Here is a 21011-nt window from a genome sequence, read left to right on the forward strand (position 1 = left end):
ATATTCTCCCCTCCAACAAAGAAGGTGATATTGCCAAGTGCACGTTCAGTCACCATCCCAAGGACCAAACAGCTCAGAATCCCACCAGCCCCAACAATGGCATCAAGCCCAGCCCAACACAACTGTCCTGTGACTGCACACACGGCTGGGAACTGGGCTATTTTGAGCACCTCATGAGTCTCATTCCCCGAATCTCAGTCCATTCCCAGGTACTGGTGTACCCTGGGAAGCTTGTTCAGGGCCCTGAGAAAGGAGCACCAGGACAGACTCAACTGGAACAGTCCCATTCTGACTTTGCTCCTGCAAATGCACAGGGAGAGAGGAACAACACCTGGCCAGGACAGGCTGTGGGAGGAAGGTGTTCCAGGGCTGGGACAGCTGCTCACAAAGGCTCTCAGGGACCACAGCTCCAGGGAAAGGGTAAATCTGAGTGCACACCACCCCTGTCACAGCTAAGGCTTGAACAGGGCTCGTGCCACACACGTTTCTGACAAGCCACCCTGCCAGTCCCTCCCTGCCCTGCTGGCACAGCCTCTGGGAGGGACCTGGGTGCTCCCTGCCACGTTAGGCCTTGTGATTCTTCCCTAGGGAAGAAGAATAGAAGTCTAATCTGAGGGGGATCATTTTGCTCCACTCCAGCAGGAAACCACACCTAGTGTGATAGAAATCACACATCAGAGCCCCTCCTTCCAGCAATGGCAGCTAAAGGCAAAACATCTGTGCAACAGTGTCCACACAGGTTTCACTGTCAGGAGAATGAATTCCCAGCAGCTTCCATGAGACATCTCTGCAGTGAAAGCTACAGTGACTTAGCATTTACTCAGAGGCAGTTTCACAGATCAAGGGGGTGTGAAGTCACCCTTTGGGGAGCCTTTGTGGGGACAATGGGGCTTTGTCCTCTCAAACAGGCTTTCCAAACACACCTGTTTCCCACTGCAGCAAGATGGGAACACACAGGTGGATCCCTCCACACCAGCAATGGGCAACAGCCCGGACTTCCCATGTGCTGCTATAAGGGGAAGTAAAAACAATCCACTTATTCTAACAATAACAACTCTTGCTGGAACTGAATTTTACCCAGTCAAGCAAAACTTGCACAGACACTGTAAATTGTCCCTCCCTGTCAGCCCCTCAGGGCACAAAACTCTAATTAGTTCAGTGGAATGTGCTAAAAATGGCAAGAAGAGTCGATGCTGCCTGACCCAAAGGCAGGTGGGTCCAGTATTAACAGCAAGCCAGTTCCTGGTGGAACAAGTCTGTATTGGCTGGCAGACAGTAAGTTAATGGACCCTGGGGTCTGGGAGAACCTCATTGAGGGTAAGCAATCGAGGAAAAAAGCACCTCTGACTGGATTTTTACTGCTGCTCTCATAAACACACTGAGCTGTAAAGCTCCCTCAGGGAAATCCCACAGCCAGGTCAGAACAGGGCTGCACACTGGAACAGGCACAGGGAAAAGCTGAATGAGGGGAACCTGGCACTGATGGGCTCTGCAGGCAAAGAGCATCACCCCAAGGACGGGCAAAGCCACCACTGCTGATGTGAGGGCTGGATCAGAGAGAGCAGGGAACAGTCTTGGGAACAGCCACCTGCAAACAAAAAAATATCCCAGTGGGATCAGAGAAGGACCAGGCTCACACCCTCCACCCAGCTCTGATGACATTTGCCACCTCCTGCCATGCCAGAACTTCATTCTCACTTCTCAACAGCTCCTGGCAGAATCCCTGATGAGCAGTGCATAATTCAGCAGCTTTCTGTCCTTTGAGCTCTGAAACCCAGCAATTCCACCAGCATGCTCCATGAACTCTGTAAGGCATAAGCTTTGGCTGGAAAAGCGGTTTGCTCGGCGTGGGCTTTAATTGCAAACTGGATATGATGGTTTCTTTGCCCCTCAGACACTGCACTATCCCTTTCCAGCTCCCCACTAGATGAAATGCTTCACTGGAATCCAAGTCTGCAGACAAGAATGCCAAGAGGAGCTGTCAGCACTGCTTTGTTTCTCTAAGAAATCATGTGTGGAGCACAGGGCACACACTCTCCACTGCTGCAGGGAGACGTGGAGCTGTGCCAGCTCACATCCCAGGCTGGCCACAGCCAGCTTGCTTGATTTACTTTCCCTGAATCTTGGGCCCCAAAGGCATTTGCTGATTGACATCTGCTTGATAAGTGTGTCCCACACTTTTATGTGGGAAGGAAGGATGATTTGTAAGACCTTCCCCCTCCCTTACCATCTCCTGCCTGCTCTCTGGGAAAACCAGCACAATGCTGAACAGAGACAGAAGCAGACTTGGGAGTAGGGGAAGTTTTAAGAAAACAGAGGGTGGTGGGAAGGCAGCTACAGTCAGGCCTGCTATGCTGGCAATTGGGAGGAAGCAAAGGAAAGACAAAACCAGTGTGTAAGTTCAGCCATCCCAAGAGATATTCTCTAGTGCAGGCATCAAGGAGCTGCTGGGGGAGTCAGCAAGGGGCTCAGGGTTGTCCTGTCTTACCTGTTACAGTTGTGAGCTGTCAACACAGTATTGTTTCCTAAGTTTGTCTACTGAAACTGGTACATGTGGGGTCCAGTGTCTGCTCCAAAATGCTTAAGGAATCCTTAAAATGTGTGTCAAACCATACCCAGCCCACACAGGGATTTGTGCCTTCATTCCTGCACGTGTCCCCAGAGAAGGGACACCCTGTTCACTTTTTAACAGTGATCTCAACATCCAAACCTCACAGACTGATACCCCTCCCTTCCCAGATGGTGGAACTCACTGATGTCCCATTCCAGTTCCCAGCAAGCCCTTTCCACACACTGCATGTGAACAAACAGTGGGTGCAGAAGAGGCCGAGTGTATCCCACCATTGCTGGAAAGCACTTCAGCACCCTGGACAAGAAGAGGAGCTTCACTCTCTCCTCACACACATACACAGAGCCAAAGCTCAGGGCAGCCATCCCTGTTCCTTCCTGTGTGTGCTGCATGATCCACACCCCTATGGGAATGCACACACCACACACCTGTATGGGTATGTACACAAGTGGAAGTAAAGCAAAAATTGAAAAAATAATAATCTCACTGAATGGGCCATTCATTTAAGAGCTGGACTCAATGATCTTTGTGGGTCCCTTCCAACTCAGAATATTCTGTGATTCTGGAAATTTTTCTGTTAGAGCTCTGGTGTGCAGGTACAGGAACACACATGGATTTAATGAGTCTATAAACCTCTCTCATTCCCTCCTACATCCCTGCATTTATGACCAAAGGCAGCGTAGAGCTGAAGCAGAGTTCCCCCACTCCTTTCTCCTGATGATCCCCCCCTCCTACCCTCACCAGGCTATCCCTCCTACCCCTTGCCAGAAGCACAGCTCAGTTAAAACCACTGTGGCACTTGTTCAGCTCCCAAGCACAGCCTTTCTGCCATCCCCTCCCAAGAGAAGGTTTTACCCATTTCAGGCTTTCCCTGGCACTACACAGATACAGGGGAGAGCCAGAGGGCAGGAGCCACACAAGCTGTGGGGTGTTAGACTGCATCAGTTATGTGCATCCTGTGCAACATGGCCCTTGATCCAGAAAAACATGGAAAGGTTGTGAGATTTTGGGGTCAGGTATTTCTGCAGTGCTCAAAGACTGCATTTACTTACATCTTTGGCCTGCAAGCGCGTGATGAGAACTCAAAAAGTGTCACAAAATACTTTTCTGTAAGGCAGACAGCAGGACAAAAGCAGGAAAGATAGCCATAAACTAAACAAAAGTTTAAATTAAGATTTTTCACATCCTGGAGAAGCCACCTGAAAAACCAAGAGGTGCCACACTGCACTCTGAGCCTCTTTCATTAACTTACTGGGAGGAAGGTGAGTTCTCAGGTAAGGAAAGCAGCACCACGTGCACAATTCAGCTCCTTATCAAACACTGGGAATTCCCTCCTTTGATACAGCTGTTGTGGGAGAACGTGGAATTACAGTGGTCACAACCTAAAGGATCACACATCCCTCTCTGCCCACCCCCAGAGCACCCTCTGCACAAACTGTAGATCCAGACAGCTCATAAATAGCAACTACTCAACTCCCTCAAATCAAGCTCTTGGATGTTGCCATGTTCTACTAGTTTTATTATCATAAAGGGCAAAAATAAAACAGTGCTAGAAACATCAAAAGGGCAAAAATAAAACAATACTAGAAACATCAAAAGGCCTTGAAAGTGCTGAAGGAGACACACAAACATTTTACTCTCAGACATGTTATGGTTCACATGAATACTTCCCAAGTGCCATAGTTCAAATAAAAATATATTCATACAAATTTAAAAAAAATACAATTTATATACACCATGGAATTAGCTTACATCGTTTCATAACGAAAAAACAGTGCAAAAAAACCAAATGGAAAGGTAAGTTGCTACCATTGGAATGGCTCACAGTAATTAACAATTCAAAACTGCATCATTAACACTGCACAGGAGACCACGAGGCAGGGGAGAAGGCCCCAGACTAACCCTCTAACCCTGCCATCAGAACTAATCCAGTTCTGGGTTATTATTCCTTTAGTGTTGCTCTGAGTAAAAGGTTACAGGCACCTATGTTAGAGTTTCTTGGTAAATCACTAAGCAACCAGAGCCAGAGTGGAAGCAGTTAGTGTGTTGTAAGAAAGGAATTAAATGACCAAAGTGTGAGAACTGAGACTGATCCAACACAAGCCCCTTGGCATCAGCCTCGGCAGAAGGGAAATGCTGCATCTCAAACGTCAGGTGAACTTGTAATTCCCTCTCTGCAGGCCACAGAACAGTAACTGCACACTGAGATTTCCCTTTAAAGCAGCTGACAGGGTCACCCACCAGCCTCATTTAAAACTTTCATACTGAAAGAATGAAAGGGTGTGTTTTCCAGCTGAAGCTTTCGAATAAGATGGCCAGGCAGAGCAGACAGAGCTGACAGCAGGCTGGAGGCAAGTGCCTTCTCATGGGGAAGCAGCTGGTGCTCAGAAGAACCCTGACAAGATTCTCCACCTTGCCTTGTCTGGATTGCCCAACTCCAGCCTCAGTAGTGATGACAAGGTATCCTGCAGCAAAATATCCTGCAGTTTGTGTACAGAAATAAAGCAGGACCACCTCAGGGCCAACAATCTAAGGAGCTCTATTCATGTGAAGAGAAGGAACCTTCCACACACACTCAACTCAACCTGAGGAAGAGGGAGAACATTTGTCTTAGAGAGACACAGGTGCTCTAAGAGGACAGGATTGCTAATTCCACATCAGAGTGATCTGAAATCCCACAGAAACAGGATTCCTGTGATTTGTAACCACTCAGGAGCACAAATCCTCTGAATGACAGGCAGGCTAATGGAAGCACATTTCAAACCTACAGCCCAGCTTCAGGGAGTGCAAAAGGGTGCTGGAAGTTTCTTGGGATAGCTCAGTGCAAGACCAGAGCTCAGGGAATACAGATATTTTAGACACCACCTGCAGAGACTATCCAGAGAGAACAAACATCCTCACTCTACTTACAGGGAAAGAACTTGCAAATCAAGAGTAATAGCTGGTGCCAACTCCTATGCTCTAAGGAAATACAGAAAATCAGTAATGTCTGACTTCCTTCTGTCCCAACTCCCACCCAGCCAGTTCCTCATGGCAGACAACAGGTTAACTGGAGGGTTCAGAGGCCTTGTAGAAGCTTTTCTGGGATACATTCCCCATGTTCCTTGGCCCAGCCTCTTGGCTGAGGGAATGAATGCTCTGTGCTTTATCAGGCCAATCAGCTCTGCAGCCCCTGGAGGCACAAGGCTGGCTTCCCACTGAGGGTTATCTGCACACAAACTCAGGAGGGCAGGTGCCTGCTGGAACAATGCAGGTGCTGGCCAGGATGGTACCTGCTAAAGCACTGAACTGGCTGCAACTGGCTCCTAATGCTGATTGCTGCAGTTGCAAACATTATCCCAAGCATTTTTAGAGCACTTATCACCTGCAGAAGTCCTGCCTTATCCACCAGCACCAAGTATCTCTCCTGTAGGGCAGCCTGAAGCTACAGCAGCTCCTCTCATGACAGATATCCAACCAAGCCTCGAGACCATCAGCTCTATTTGCCTCCAGAAAGCAACACCTCTCCATGCTCTGAGGACATGGAGTTCCCTGGTCTGTAACTCCAGCTGGGAAGGTGTCCCAGGCTCTCACTGCTAGACCAGGACAAGGACAAAGTGCCTACAAATGCCCAAGAAATGCAGGGGTGTCAGTGACAAAGTGGAGTGCCACAAAGTGCCTTGGAAGAGTCTCTGACAGGGAGACAATAGCAAGAGCTAACAGAGATCTCCCTTCTCTGAGATGCATTGCAAATGTATTAAATACTTATAAACCCAAACAGTGAAATTTAACAATTTTTGAGCTCCTGATTTGTTGAGCTGCTCTCAGAAGTCATCTCTGTCAAAAACGTCACAGCAGGGACATTTCCCCATGAAAGAAGTAGAGAAATTAAGAACAAATGAAGCTAGTGTGGAAAAACATGGGCAACTGGGAGCACTTGCAAAGAGAGGTATATGTCCAAAAAGCTGGATTTTTTAATACTGCCTTTGAGAAAAGCCATCCTGCAGAGTAGCTCTTGGATATCTGCAAATCTCAGTATCCCCTCTCAGCCTTGACAGCAACCCCCTCCTCACACAAATAAGGCAACAGTTGCAGGAACAAGGGAGGAAGAGGAAAAGGGAGTCATACAGGAGGAAGGGAACGATGCTGCAGTTCTCTGCACAGGACATGGGGGAGTTTGATGGTTCTTCCTTCCAACTCTTAAAAAAACCCCAAACCAAAAAGGCAGAACACACAATGCCAGGACAACATCCGATGGAAGGAGATAACTGGGGGACAGGGAAAGAAAACACCTGGATAAAGACTGGTCAAACCAAGTGCCTGAGACCAATCAACAGCCCTGGGCTCAGGCAGCTCCTCTAATTCTCTGGCTAGCAAGATGTTTTCCAGTTCCCCAGGCTTGGTATGCACGTGAGAAGCCAAAGGGCAGGGCTTGGGCCTTTGGGGTCCCAGCAGGATGCGAGAGCGTGTGCGGGGAGGAGGCCACACCAACAGTGGGGCAGGGGCTTCAGATGGTCTGGTAGTGCTGCCTCAGCCTTGCCTGCAGGAACTCGTGGGTCAGGTTGTGCCGAGTGATTATCCCAACAATCTTAAAGAGGGAGAAAAAGAGGAAAAAGAGATGCAAAAGTCAGTGTCAGAGACATGCCACTGAGATGTTGCATGGCAGAGCTGTTCTTCTTTACAACCCCCCAGAAAGGGGAAACCTGTAAGTAGTTCTTGACCAATGCTGAGTTAGGGTGGGTTCGAGTTCAAGCCTCATAGAAACAATGCCCCCCTCCCTCTCCCAGCACTTATTTCCAGGCAAGACACTGTTTTAACTACACCTGAACAGACAGCTTAACCATTGCTGTCATGTCAGCACACAGCAGTAATTACTCCTGCCTAGGAAGGGAAATCCTGTTCATGTCAGACAGCCTACAGATGGAACTAAATCCTTTGAGAAGTGAAAACTGCAATTGGAAATAACAAAGCTGTCTTTTATGGCTTCATTCAAGACATTTCTGGTATCCCACATGACATGATTACAGATAGCTCCTATCACACACATCCTAGGAAGCTCTAAAGGCCAAACAGAGAAATGGGTGAGATTGGGTAAGTGGTGGCTGCACACTGGCAGGTGGCAAAAGGGACCTTCTCCCAGCCTGCTGCTGAAGCAGTCAAATCACACATTTCAGCTGATGAAACACCTCACTGATTTTACACACTGGAAGAGTTTAGAACTAGGCTGTTCTCTAGTACTGCAGGAGCATCAGGTATTAAATGTGGAACCAGCCAACATCTCTTGTCCAACTCACAGATTCTGCAGAGTAGCTATGGGGAACCCCAAGAGGCAGAAGAAGCAGTGCTGCCTCACACAGACCAGTTCAGGCTTAAGGGAAACAGTTTCTCCTTATGTTTCTAGGAGGCTGCTGACATCTACTGACTGGTCCTGAGCATCGTAGATGGCAGAGACAAGGACAAACATGAATCAAGCACAAACCATTTAAATACTCCTTTACTTTGCTGCTGCCATGAGTAGAACAGAACGAAAGTTTCCTGAAGAAAACCCTCCTGCCCCAACACACAGGAAACTTTACTCCTGGCCTTGAATTAAGCTGTCAAAGAGGAAGGTAAATTAGTGGCTGTTGATGAGCTTAAGGCTCCTCAACAGATAAAAGATTGTAAGAGCTTCCACATGCTGCAAATCTGAGAGAGGAGATGCATGTCCTGCCTTTTGCAGGTAAAGGGGAAGCAGGCTGGGGCACAAAATGCAGTAAAAAAAAAAAAAAAATCACAGTAACTGACAACACCTCAGGACCCTAAGAAGATCACATTCCGACTTCTTTAGAGCATTTGTTTAATGTTAAAAGAGATCTTAAGTGTTCCAAACGCAGAAAAACACAAACACAGAGGCTTCCTTGCTCAGCTAAGACAAGATGGAGATAAGGACCCACCTCTCCAACCGCGTTCACAACCGGTAAATGCCGGAGCCCCATCGTCCTGAACAGGTTGAAGACTTGTGACACGTGAGTATTTGGAGAGACAGTAAAGGGTGATGGGTTCATGTATGGGGTGACATCCTAAGGAAGAAAAGCAATCATGTTATTTGCAAGAGGCATTTTCACTATCTCTGGGAATCACCAACAAGCAACTCCTACAAGTCCTGTCTGTAATGCACCGATCTCTGGACAGGGTATGGGACCGTGAGCATCTTCTATTTCTGCACAAGATGAAATTATTTTGCTTTGGTTTGGAAGGAAGTTAAACTGGACAGGCAACACCTTATTCAAAAGCACCTGTGGAAGCTGTTACCTCATGGCTTGATTTCCACAGGCAGAGAAGGCTGAGTGCATGAGGGGCACGAGATGCTGGTCACTAAACCCAAGGGTGGAGTTAAACGTGCTCTCAGTGGCTTTTAAAGGCTTGGGAACAGTCATAAATATAAGTCAGGAGACACTGTCACACTGCAGAGCCTATCTTACCACTATCATGCGAGGGTTCAGCAGAGTGAGGTCCAGGTCATGGATGTCTGGGTAGCGAGGGTAATCCTCCGACATCTCTGCGTGGGACAGACGGGGCTGACTCGCACTCTGCCGAGGAAACAAACCCCTCTGAAATCCCCCAGGTGCCACCATCCCACACAGGTACCTCTCAGTGCAAACCCAAACCTATACAGGCAGAGAACAGCCCTGCTCCCCAACCTCTGACAGACCTACACTCGACACTGGAGGGCAGCAGGAGATCAGCCTTGTGGGAGCTGGGCCTCTGAGCTCACACTGATCTCAGTGACACATCTGACACTCCTCTGGTAAGACCCTGGCACACAGCATAAAAACAAACAGTATGCACTGCTGGGTGCTCTGTTTGTATTTGATATCTGCCTCCCATTCTCCAGTTCTGACAGGATGGCATCTTTAATGCAACAAATGGGTCTGCTGGTTTATTTTTTTAACAACAGCTGTCCACTTTTCCTGGGGATATTTAAACAGAAATTCAATTCCTTTTATTCTAAGAGCTGCAAGGGAGAATTTGCAGTACCTGTCTGCAGCTTTTAAAACACACAGGCATTCCTTAAAGTGTAAAAATAGGTAAATTCTTTTGGGGAGTCCATAAATATAGTTCCCAACCTCCTCAGCTGAGAGGGCAGGGATGTCTCTGCTACGATTCCCAGCTAGGAATACTCACAGATTGGCTCTCGGAGTAACAAACCCCCCTGTCAAGGAGGGTGACCAGCTGTGAGCGCAGGATCAAGCCATGGAAGGTCAAGGGTCTGAATCGTTCCTCCATGGTCCACTCCTCACTGGGAGACTGGTCAGGGTACAGGTTGGGGTAGGGAGTGTACCTGTGAGGGATTTAACACCACATGTTATAAGCTGCATGAACTTAAGGAGAGCCATACACCCCTGCTTCCAAAACAGAAGCTATTTCAGCAATTTGCAACCTTCTCCTGAACATTTCAGGGACTCTCGATAGGGGCAAGCAAGCCTTTACTCCACAAAGCAAAACAGCAGAGGGGGGTCAAGAGCCATTATGTAGTCAGAGTATCACCACAGCAGCAGAATGGAGAGTCTCCTAACTCTCAATTTCTAATCATTTGCTACTAAAGCAATTTTCGTTGCCAAATTATTCAGATTCTAATAAAAGCTGAAGCATCTGGCAAAATGTCAGGGTCAGGATGCCACTCATGAGAGTCACCATCACTAACTTAGAAAATGACTGGGCTTCTTCTTGGAAGCAACTGCAACATAAGCCTGGTGACTCAGCCCAGTTACCAGAACGGTGGTATCAGTATCATGGAACCAGGTCATCAGCTGGGATAAGTGAGCTTTGCAGAGCCCTCAGGTTTTTGCAGACAAGAGGACATCGATTTCTACAGAGAAGAGATCTCCCCAGGTATTCCATCCTCTCCAGGAAATATTTCTGGGAATTTAACAGGCTGGACATAAGCCATTAGCCTGGGACTCACTCACAGGCGTGAGCCCCAGTACAGGGTGACGAGACCTGACAAGTCACTTCTAAAACACACTCCCAACAGCACTGTTTCCTCTGACATATGGAATGACAGGGACTGTACGAAGCACTAGAACACATCTCAACATATGGAAACACCAGGATCTCACCTCCTCTCCAGCATCTGCTGCAGCAGATCCTCCTTCTCGGGAGGCTCCTCCGTGGCTATGTGCTCGTCACACATGTTCCGCAGCTCGCTCGAGGGGTAGGACTTCATGGACTGGCTGCGCTTGCGCTGCTCCCCGGCTCGGGTCAGGATGCTGGATTTCTGGATACAACAAACACTTTTCAGATGCTCACTAACCAAGTCCAGGTATCCAAGAGTGACTGTGAACTATCTGATCACAACTTTATGCCACCAGATAAGATATTCCCGAACCAGCGCTGCAGGACTTGTAGGAACAGCCAATAGACTGTACTGTGGTGCCAAATTCTGCTTCCCCTTAACCTAAAACAGGTCATTTTGTCCTCTTAACTTCTGCCTCTAGGAACACAGCCCACTCTTCTGCCTTTATCATGACCCAGAGAATGGGATGAAATTGAGTTCTCAAAAATTTTGTGTTACAGTAAGTGCTTATCTCTGACCTGAGTTCTGCACAACAGCCTAGATAACTAAAGCAAGGCCCTTCCCTCTGCAAAACAAAGCTCCGTACCCTTCAACTTATCAAACGAGCAACTTTTTACCTTGAATTTGATGTTGTTACTTATGAGCTGATTTCCCTTCATGAACTCCCTCTCGTTGCCCCTGTTCTCAGTGACCACGGGGAAGGCGTGATGGACAGTCGTGCGCAGGATGCTCACGAGGGACTGGATCCGGGTGTGAGGGTACACGTAGGTCAGGTTGGGTTCCATGATGTCACTGGCTCGTAGCCTGAAATAACAGAAATCCAAGGCTGCTGCATGCATCACATCAGTGACAGTGATGGACAAACAAGACAACAAGCCAATCCCAAAATGAGATCCTGAAGGAGTCTGCTGCAGTTGAGTTCTGCCAGCTCCTTGTACCCGTGTGCTCACCTTCGCTGTGGTATCAGCAGTGATGGCACAATCCATTTTTTAAAACTTATTTTAACAGAACATTGCATCAATAATGCAATATAGGAAAGGGAAAATGTTCCAACTTATAACATAGGAAGTGTTTAAATGCTATTGGGAAAAGAAGACAGGTGGGAAGATAACATTCTGCAAGAAGCAAAGTCAGTGGAACATTTTCACTGAGTTCTTGCTGAACCTCACAAATCCACCCCTCAGATCTCCACTCATCCACCCCTCCTCAGAAAGGTCTTCAGCATCTCCTTCCTGATGAACTCCCAGCTTTGTTCACAGCAGCCCTCACAGCTGCTCCTCAGAGCAGCCAGGTTTGTTGGAGGTGAAGCATCATCCCCCTGAACTAAAGCTTTTCTGAACTCTAACCCACAGCCTTGTCAAGAGGAGCAGCCTTACTTATCCATTTCCACCTCTGTTTCCCATTCCAGAAGAGGCACTCCTCGCAGGTTCACATGGATGTCATAGATGCCTTTGTTGAAAAAGTCTCCTGTCCACTTGGCTACCTGCAGAGCAAACAGAAGGCTTGTTGCTCCAAGTACCAGACTCCTTGGCTTATGACAGCCCCAGAAGGAACAGAGATTCAGGGCCAGCAGATGTTCAAGCAGCCTGCAGGAAGGCAGAGTTAAGGCCCTGCACTCACCATGAGGGTGATCATGATGGGGAGCCCGTAGGTGATCTCGTTGGTGGACTCGATGAGGATGACGGTCAGGCTGATGGTCATGCGGACCACTCCTCCCAGGAACGCCGCGGCCCCGATCAGCGCGAAGGTTCCCGAGTAGATGTGATCCAGGCCGATGTAACTAGGGCAGAGCACAGAGCCCAAAGGTCAGAAAAGCCTGCCTGAGAGCCCAGGGTGCACCTGCAGCATGTCCCTCACACACACACACACACTCGATGCACCTTTTGAGGAGGTTGGCGACCAGGCGTCCGAAGGCAGCCCCACAAAGCAGTGATGGTACAAACAGACCACTGGGCACAGAGATCCCATATGTCCAGCAGGAGAGTAAGAAATAGAGAAGGAAGAACAGGGACAGGGTGACTGGGCTGAAAGTACCTGCAAACACAAGAAGAACCATGACTAAAGAGGTACGGGTGTGTCAGACAAACACAGTCTTGCACCATCCACCCCACAGCTCACAGCAGGCTCATCTCACGACAGCTACTGAGTCCTCCAGTCCAAACACATGCAGACAATGAGTAAGTGAAAAGAGAGGAAAAGCAGGCCTTTCTTCCCATGAAGGACACTTTCACCAGTTGCACTAGAGCCACGAAGGCCACCTTGTGGTGCTTATGACAAGGTTGTTCCAGGCAAGATGAAGCTCTGAAGCCTAAGCATGGGATGGGGTACTGTCCCCTTACTACTCACCGTCCTGGTGGAAGAGCTGCAGGATAGCTGACTCCTGAGGGTTGAAGAACAGCGTGGCCATGTCATTGTAGGTCTCATTCGGGCAGAAAAATGTTTTGATGCTTGAATTTATATCCTCTGACATATCCTAATGCAGGACACACAAGACAAGAAGACTTAAACGCCACTGTCTCCTACCATTAGCCTTTGGGCAGACTGGGAGTAACCCTATGACAGGGAATGTAATCTTCACATGAGATCCCTCACCTGCAGGCTCAGGGTGTCGTTGCCACTGTGACTGCTGGAAGACATCTGCCTGCATTCCCCCAGGACCATGGAGGCTACAAAGACCACGACCGTGGTGGTCAGTGACACCAGCAGGCTCTCCAAGACCCTGAAAGACACAAGAGAAACCACATTTAAGCCACAGTCAGCACTATAAGCCAGTCCCAGCCCTGGACATGACTCTGACAAGGCTGCAAGAAGCAGCAGTCACCACAGCTTAGCAGCAGAACAGGGGACACAGCACGTCAAGTTGAATTATGACTTGGCTCCCAGGAATTGCCTTAACTCCCCTTTTTAATTGCTTGCCCCAAAAAGGAGCTATTTCTGCCCAGAGAAACACATAGCAGGCACACATAAAAAGCCCCAGGGAAAGGCTCAGTGAAGAGGCTGTTCACATGGAAACAATGTTCTGTACATCCTTACAGGGCAAAAGGACAGACAGGGCTGGACAGGATGATGCATAGTCTCATAATCTCTCTTCTAACTGCTGAAATACACTTCTTTTTCTTTTTAAACCTGAGCTCCTTATTTAGGAATTGTCTAGAGCAAACAAACAGCTACTTTCCAGAACAACATGGCAATTCCCTCTCTAAATAGCACAGATATTAGCTCAGTTGTGGATTTAATTAATGAAGATAGTTTAAAAAAAAAAAAGTGAGATCAGCTATTCCTTTCACATCTGTTTGGACGTGACATAAAAAAAATCCTGCAGGGAGACAAAGCTCCATTATAAAGAGCTCCCTTCACTGCCCCTGTAACAGGGGCTGCAGCTCTCCCAGAGTAAGTACAAAAATGCACAGGGACTGTAACATCTGGTTTCTGGGTTCACTTTAAGTTCTATGGAGACTTTGTCTTGTGATTTTTAAAATAACATGTCTGGGATTTCCTCCAATCCTACTCACTGAGTCTCCTATATTGATGCTTGTGCTTTGGGACCCTGAACACAGATGAGAGATCCCTGTACAAACCCAAGAGAGAACAAATACCTGACCAGCTTTGGCTTGGGATGCACGTTCCGCATGCGGTATCTGGCCAGTCTCTTGTTCAGGCAGTTAAAGGTGGCTCCGAGAAGGCCTCCTACAATCCCCATCAGAATGAAGAAGCCCAAGTCCACAGCTGTCCAGAGGTGGCATTTCTTATCAGACTCAGAGCACTACGTGCAGAAAAGCACAAAAAAAGGCATTACAGTAGTTGCTGCAATTTCCTACCAACACTTCTGTCTCCATAGCAGACTTCGAGCAGCTGTGACCAAAGGGGAGCAATTCTGTCTGAGGATATGATATCAGTGCACTGACACAATACAATGATTGAGAATCAATTGCCCTGCACTGAAAGACAAGCATGTATCAAAAAATCCCCAAACTCAAACTAACAGAAAGAAAACACTGAACGATCAAGAAAATAACAGAAATAACAATGCTAAATCTTACCTTGAACTCGCCAAAGTTCAGCAGCCCCGGGAGCTGGAAAGACCCCCAACTTCCAAACTGAATCCCAGAGCGGAAAAAATTCAGGGTGAAGGTGGCAGCCATGGAACAGAAAAGCTGTCGAAGTAAAAAAAAAATAAAAAAAGGAAGAAGAAAAGACTTACAAAATTAAGACTGGTAGCTCTTTCTGGAGACTCATGCCTGGGGAAGGCATCAGACTGCAAAGGCACAAAAGCCCTTTCTCCCAAGTACATTAAATCTGCTGCCTAGAGTTGTCCCACGATTCCAGACAGTACCAGGCTCATCTCTGCTCTTGATTTGAGCAGCTCTGGAGCACTGACAGAGCAAGCACTCTCCCTCCTGCCAGGAGAGCTCAGAAGAGGACAGGATAATCTGGATGCCCTCACGGACGAGCCCTCCCAAGGGGAGCCCTCTTCCCAAGGAAGAGACACACAGAAAGAATCATCACTCACCACTTTCCATGTAAGCCCCTGGTTCCAGAAAGAGGAACCTTCTTCCAAGCTGAAAAGAGTGCCTCCAATTGGGGCTCCAAAGGCAGCTGCAACCCCTGCAGCCGCTCCAGCAGATACAAAATCCCTTTTATCCCTGAAATGAAGAGGAAAACAATCCCAGTTTAGCAAATTAGAGCTCTCAGGATGCTTAGGTTCTGCAGCTTAAAGAGACCATTCCCATTTATGGATATATCCCAGGGATACAGGAGTGACAGCTGGGAGAAGTGCTGGCCATGGCAGACACCACCATTTGTTCATTAAGTTGTTGCAGCATGATGCTCTTTCTGTAGGGCACCAACACAGATCAAATTCTGGCATTACCCAATTGTCTAGTCCATGAGGAACCATCCCAAACCACAGGACTCCAGCATCACTTGAAAGAATTACAGAGAGAAGAAGGCAAGAATTTGTTCACATTCAGGTGAACCAACCTTCTCTGTAGTATATCCTGGCCATGAGGGGTGAGTAACTGAGCTTGCTCCCAACAGTGAAGCCATTTAACCACCCAGATTAAAGGTTTTAACAGATTAAAGGTTTCAAATCAGTAGAGATTTGCTAAGTAGTACAAGAGAACATCTATGGAGACCAGAGCAGCAGGGAAGAGTCACGTCCTGGTGTTGTCTTGCTGCAGAATGAAACTGCAGGACACTAGAGAGAGACTGAGAAAACCACTGACTGTTTCAGCCCAGCCCACCACCCTTCTCCCAGGGAAGTCTGCTCACTCCTCCTCCTCTCCCCTCCTCCACAGCCTGGGTACAGTACCTGTCACTGCGGAAATAGGGAAAGTTAAATTGGATCTTCCTCAAAGAGATGCTCTGGAACTACAAACAAAGTAAAGATTTAGAAACACAGGAGATGGAAACTTACTCTTACAAAGCAGTGGCGTGACCAGGACAGTGACCCAGGCCAGCACTAACCTGTGGCAAGCCTGCACCCACGACAGCACCACTGTGAATCATTGGACCCTCCTTCCCAACAAAAAGACCTGGAAAAACAGAATTAATGAGGCAACACTTTCCTCATCACCACCCTCCCTTGCTGACAACATCAGAAGAGATCATCTCCCCACTTCCATGCCATGGCACAGATCCCTGTGCCAAGCCTGCAGCGCCTCACAAGGAGATGCTGACCCCCTGACCCCTCGACCCTCCAAATGTTTGTGAAGACTTGCACAGACTTTGCATTCCAAGTGGGTGGAATCATTGAAAGACAACTGCTACAAGGACTCTGAACTCTCCAGGTTATTCTGCCCTGCTGCCTAGAACACAGCTGCCTTCTGACTGCTCCAGACAGCATGTCCTGGAAAATTCTCAGGACATCCTCTTAGACAGTCATGTCTGACAAGCCCACTCAGAAAACCCCCTGTTCTCCTCATAGTCCTGATCCTCCTGGCTATTTTCTACTCTATAAATGCATTCAGGGCTCATGACTCTGCTCCAGCCCACCAAAATAATTTTACTGTACAGGGAGGATAAGCCTTGTGTGCCCTCCTTACCTCCAGCCACACTGAAGAGCACTCCCATGGCTTTGCACACCACCGTCCGCAGACGCACCACCCCTGGCACCTTCACCCCGTTGAGGTAGCACTTAATTTCAGGAATTCCTGATCCAGCTGCTACAGGCTGCAGGAAAGAAACACTGACACTGTGCTGCACTGATTTCATACCTGACCAACAACATCTCAGCAGAGAGCAAGGGACCAAGAGGCCCTGCATAGCTAAATCAATGAGCACTGTGGAGTTAGTTTGATGTCTTGGGGCAGAAAGTGCTTCTCGCAAGGATATTTCATACCCAGGGCCCGTGTGAGAGGAAAGGGAGGCTGTGTGAGGAGCAGCAATGAGTCAAGTCTTACTTGGATCAGGACCAGAAGACTGGCAAGGAAAACAAAGGTCAGGTTGAACCCCAGCAGCTCCAGCAAGGACAGTGCAAGGCAGCCTTTCTCAGAGCATTCCTCCACCGCTGCAGGGATGGTCAAGGAAAACAACAGCATTCCCCACACCAACACACAATCACTTGATAATGTCTGGGCGTCCCACCAGCATCAGGAGCCAGGCCTGTGCTCCCTAATCCAGCTGACACAACCCATCAGGAAGCCAGGCTTCATTTCCAGAGCTCAAAACTGAGTTATGAGGAAGGGAAACCACTAATTCTTTCAGCCTCTGCCTATGCACCCAATGCTGGAAACATTCCTTAGTTTCAAGGGCTGAATTACATAAGCGAGTTGAAAACTTGCTTAATCATGAACAACATGACCAGTGGCAGAAGTGTGAGAGTCAGCTGTTCTGAGCAAGACAGGGGAACAGAAAGGAAAAGGTCACTCGAGTCTACCAGGGCCCCCCACATGAGTTTAAAGATACAGCTTTGCACCAGCCGGAACTTGAGCTGCGTAAAGAGCCGCACGAAGAAATCCACAAACAGGCCCACCTGGGAAAAGAAGGCAGGATTGCCATCAGCAATTACCACCCACAATAACAAAGACCACCCTCTGGTAAGCCCTACCAGAAGTATGCACACGTGGGAAGACAGAGGATGGAGAAGCCAAAAGAATCATCAGTCAGAGTAAAGTAACTCTGAAAGGTCAGATTTCCTCCCTCCCTCTTTCCCACTAGGACAGATCCAGCCTAGAATTATTCCTGAAGAGCTGTATTTCAGAGTACTAATCTGGCAGCACTTTTAACACCCTCAACATACTTCAGGGCACAGAAGAAAGCTGGTGTTTAACTGAAGCATACAGTCAGCTGAGCTAATTTTCAAAGCACGTGCAGTGACACTAATACTGCCAAACATGCACAATACAGTTCAGCTATAAATTTGCAACCTATTTATTAAGTGCTCACTTTGGACAAGTTTTCCCGTATGAAAAACCAAAGGATTTGCCAGAATACTTTACAAAGAAAACACAGCAAGTTCTAAAAGCAAAAAAAGACTTCTTGGAAAATCAGCTAGCAACAACATGCTGTAATTCCCAAAGGACAACTCCAGCTTCTAAGCTCTCCACTCCATGAAAGAGAATGTTTCCTCCTCTTTACTCCTTGGCCATTGACTCTTAAATTATTCCTGCTTAGTCTCCTGAATTTTCCTCATTCCCCAAACAGCATGACCCTTACCAGTCCTGTGCAGACTCCAATGGCAAAAACCAGCACCCACTTCACGGCTTCGTATCTCTGGGCTTTCTGTTTAGGAAGAGGATAAAAAAGGGAAAGAAAAAAATGTCAAGTCAAAGCAACACAAAAACAGGGATTGGAAAAAGGTGTTTTGGGGCTCGACAGCTCAAGTACAGCCAGAGGGATAAATCAACAGAAGATGGTGACAACAGCAAACTGAAAATAGGGAACTGAAGTGCTGAGCATCTCACTCACTTTAAACCTGGGCAGATCAGAACAGATGCTGACCTATCATCTCCACACAGATCTTTATTCTTTTGGTAGGGAAAGCAAGATAACACATATAATTTCTTTCATAAAGAAGAAAAATCCCACAGAACTTCCTGCAGTGGAGCATTTTTAGAATCACAGGATGGTTTGGGTTGGAAGGGACCTTAAAGCTCATCTCATTCCACCCCCTGCCACGGGCAGGGACACCTTCCACTAGACCAGGTTGCTCAAAGCCACATCCAACAAGGCCTTGGACACTTCCAGTGATAGGGCATTCACAGGTTCTCTGAGCAATTTCCACAGTTTTAGCTCTCAAGCTTAGGAAAAAGAAAGAACAAGATCCTACCTTATTGTCCATGCCCTCCAGAACTTCCAAGTACGGGTCGTTGATACAGCGATCATAATCCAAGCTCTGAAACGCCAAAAGGTCCATTTAAGAGAACCAACTACAACAGATTGTGCAAACAAAATATGGCTAGAAGGCCTTGTTAAAGACTACAGAAGTCATTTCTACCTGCACAGCAGATTTTGCAAACAACAGTAGGAGAAAAAACTCCTGGAAACAAATTAACTATTTCTAGCAGAGTCAGACCCTGAGAATCAGGGAGTGAAAGAACAGATGAATTTCACTGCCCAGGCTGAGAGACAGGGAATCAAACAGAAGCTCAACTGAGTAATATGACTTTAAATTAAAGAAGCCACACTGTACAGATTTATACTTTACTTCTTGAAGTGTCTCCACTTTGACAGTGCAGGGGATAACACTGGATCTTTATATTTACCCTTTTACTACTACAGGAACACTAGATGGGAATTCTCCCCCAGCTGAACAGCATCAATTCCTCAGTTTATCACAGCAGGGAGTTAACAGCAATATAGTTTTCCAGTTGTATTCACAAAAACACCACTAGTTCTACCCACATCTTCACCTTTTCAAGCCAAGCAGTAACAGGCTTGGCTTGTGACACCCATTCAGGGCCACCATACAGCCATGCAGAACCCAAAAATCTCCTGTAATAAGCAGGATGTGATGCATGGGAAGATCTGCTGTGAGGCAGCATGACAACAGAGACAGCAGGAAGGCAACTGGGACCAAGTAGCTACAGACACTTTCTAGAGTCACAAGGAAACAAGGGCACTAGAGCCTGAAAATCTCACATTAAAGAAGTGGAACAATGCAGCAGACTCTAAAAACAAATTTTCCCAGCAAGAGTCTGACATGAACAGCAGCTGTTCAAGCTCAAAGGGCTTTACCCCAGAAATGAGGAGCAGTTCTTTGCAAGCACAGCATCTCTTGGTATGTCCACTGATGCCAATGCAGCCTAATGACAGATACATTCTGAGTACCTGCCCCATCATAAACTCAAACAGATCGAAACCCATCTGCAGTTCTTTTCAGGTTAATTTCAGGAGCTGCTCTCAGTTAATTTCCCACCTCATAGTCTTTGCGGGGAAGGATCTCATCCTCCTCTTCGTGAGTTTCTCCAAGGATTGTCTGCAAAACAAACAAACAAACAAACGTGGGAAAGGAAAACCACGAGGGGAAGGGACGCATGTACAGGCACTCGTGAACACTGCCAGCAAGGCTAAAATCACAGAAGGCCTACACCACTGTTGCCTGTGAATTGAGAGTGTGGGTTACCAGACTATCACCTACTTTAGGGCAACTCTACAGGGTGTTACCTTAGAGCCAGAATGCCCCACATCCCTTCTATACAGGAGCTCCCCACAGCAAAGTCCTACCCCACATCCCACTTCCCTTCACAGCAACAGGTTCCAGGGGAGCACAGGACAAGCAGCTTGCAGACACAGCGCCCTGTAATGCTGGGGTCAGAGACAGCCCCTGCCAGCACCCCCGTCCCGCACGAGGGAGGGGCAGCACCGGCCCCAGGGGTGGGGTACGAGGCCCACACAAAGAGTGCGGGGCAGGGACAGCGTGAGGTGCCGGGCCCGGCAGTGAAACGCACGGGAAGGGGCAGAGGCGCCGGGCCGAGCGTGCCCGAGGGGCTGGGCCGAGCGCGGGGTGAGGTACCCGGGACAAGGCACCCGGCCCAGCATCACAGCCCCACTCCCGCCCCCTCACCGCCCGCCCTCAGGCGCTCCCAGCGCCGGGCGGGGCGGGGCCGCGCCGAGGCCCGGCGCGAGGGGTCTCCGGCGGCACGGACGAGTTCGGGGGGCGGCGCGGGGCCGGCCGGGGGGAAGGGCGCGGGGGGCGCGGCCGTACCAGCTCCTCGGGGGTGCGGCTCTCCCGCTCGCCGCAGCAGCAGCAGCACAGCCCGGCCCCGCACCCGCACCGCGCCATCTTCGCCGCGGGGCCCGCCCCGCCCGCGTCACGCCGCGCGCCGGCCCCGCCCACGGCTGGCCCCGCCCCGCCCGAGACCGCGCGCAGCCACGCCCCCGGAGCACGGTCTGGCCACGCCCACGAAAACCCTGTCCGGCCCCGCCCCCGCGGTCCCGCCCGGCTCCGCCTGCTCCTGGGCCCGC

At 48.6% G+C, this 21011-nt stretch overlaps 1 protein-coding gene across 2 annotated transcripts; it reads right to left on the reverse strand.

Annotated features, from left to right (window-relative positions):
* Positions 1-4181: 4181 nt before the first annotated feature.
* CLCN6 (chloride voltage-gated channel 6) lies at positions 4182-20960 on the reverse strand. 2 transcript variants are annotated; one of them, XM_051786222.1, is made up of 23 exons: positions 20752-20960; positions 19963-20022; positions 18874-18939; positions 18261-18326; positions 17511-17577; positions 17006-17112; positions 16649-16775; positions 16071-16138; positions 15916-15974; positions 15115-15247; positions 14645-14758; positions 14201-14367; positions 13197-13323; positions 12951-13077; positions 12485-12638; positions 12225-12384; positions 11981-12087; positions 11222-11408; positions 10648-10805; positions 9713-9869; positions 9010-9117; positions 8482-8607; positions 4182-7136 (listed from the first exon to the last, which is right to left on the reverse strand). In XM_051786222.1, exons 1-23 carry the CDS (start codon positions 20827-20829, stop codon positions 7056-7058), a joined length of 2604 nt encoding a protein of 867 aa, XP_051642182.1. In that variant the 5' UTR covers positions 20830-20960; the 3' UTR covers positions 4182-7055. The 2 variants fall into 2 exon arrangements, with proteins under 2 accessions (XP_051642182.1, XP_051642184.1); XM_051786224.1 differs by lacking the exon at positions 20752-20960 and adding an exon at positions 20560-20723.
* Between the last annotated feature and the right edge of the window lie 51 nt (positions 20961-21011).

Source organism: Manacus candei, unplaced genomic scaffold, assembly GCF_025592945.1.
Source record: "Manacus candei isolate 608988 ecotype Guabito, Panama unplaced genomic scaffold, ASM2559294v1 h1tg000022l, whole genome shotgun sequence".
Lineage (NCBI taxonomy): Eukaryota > Metazoa > Chordata > Aves > Passeriformes > Pipridae > Manacus > Manacus candei.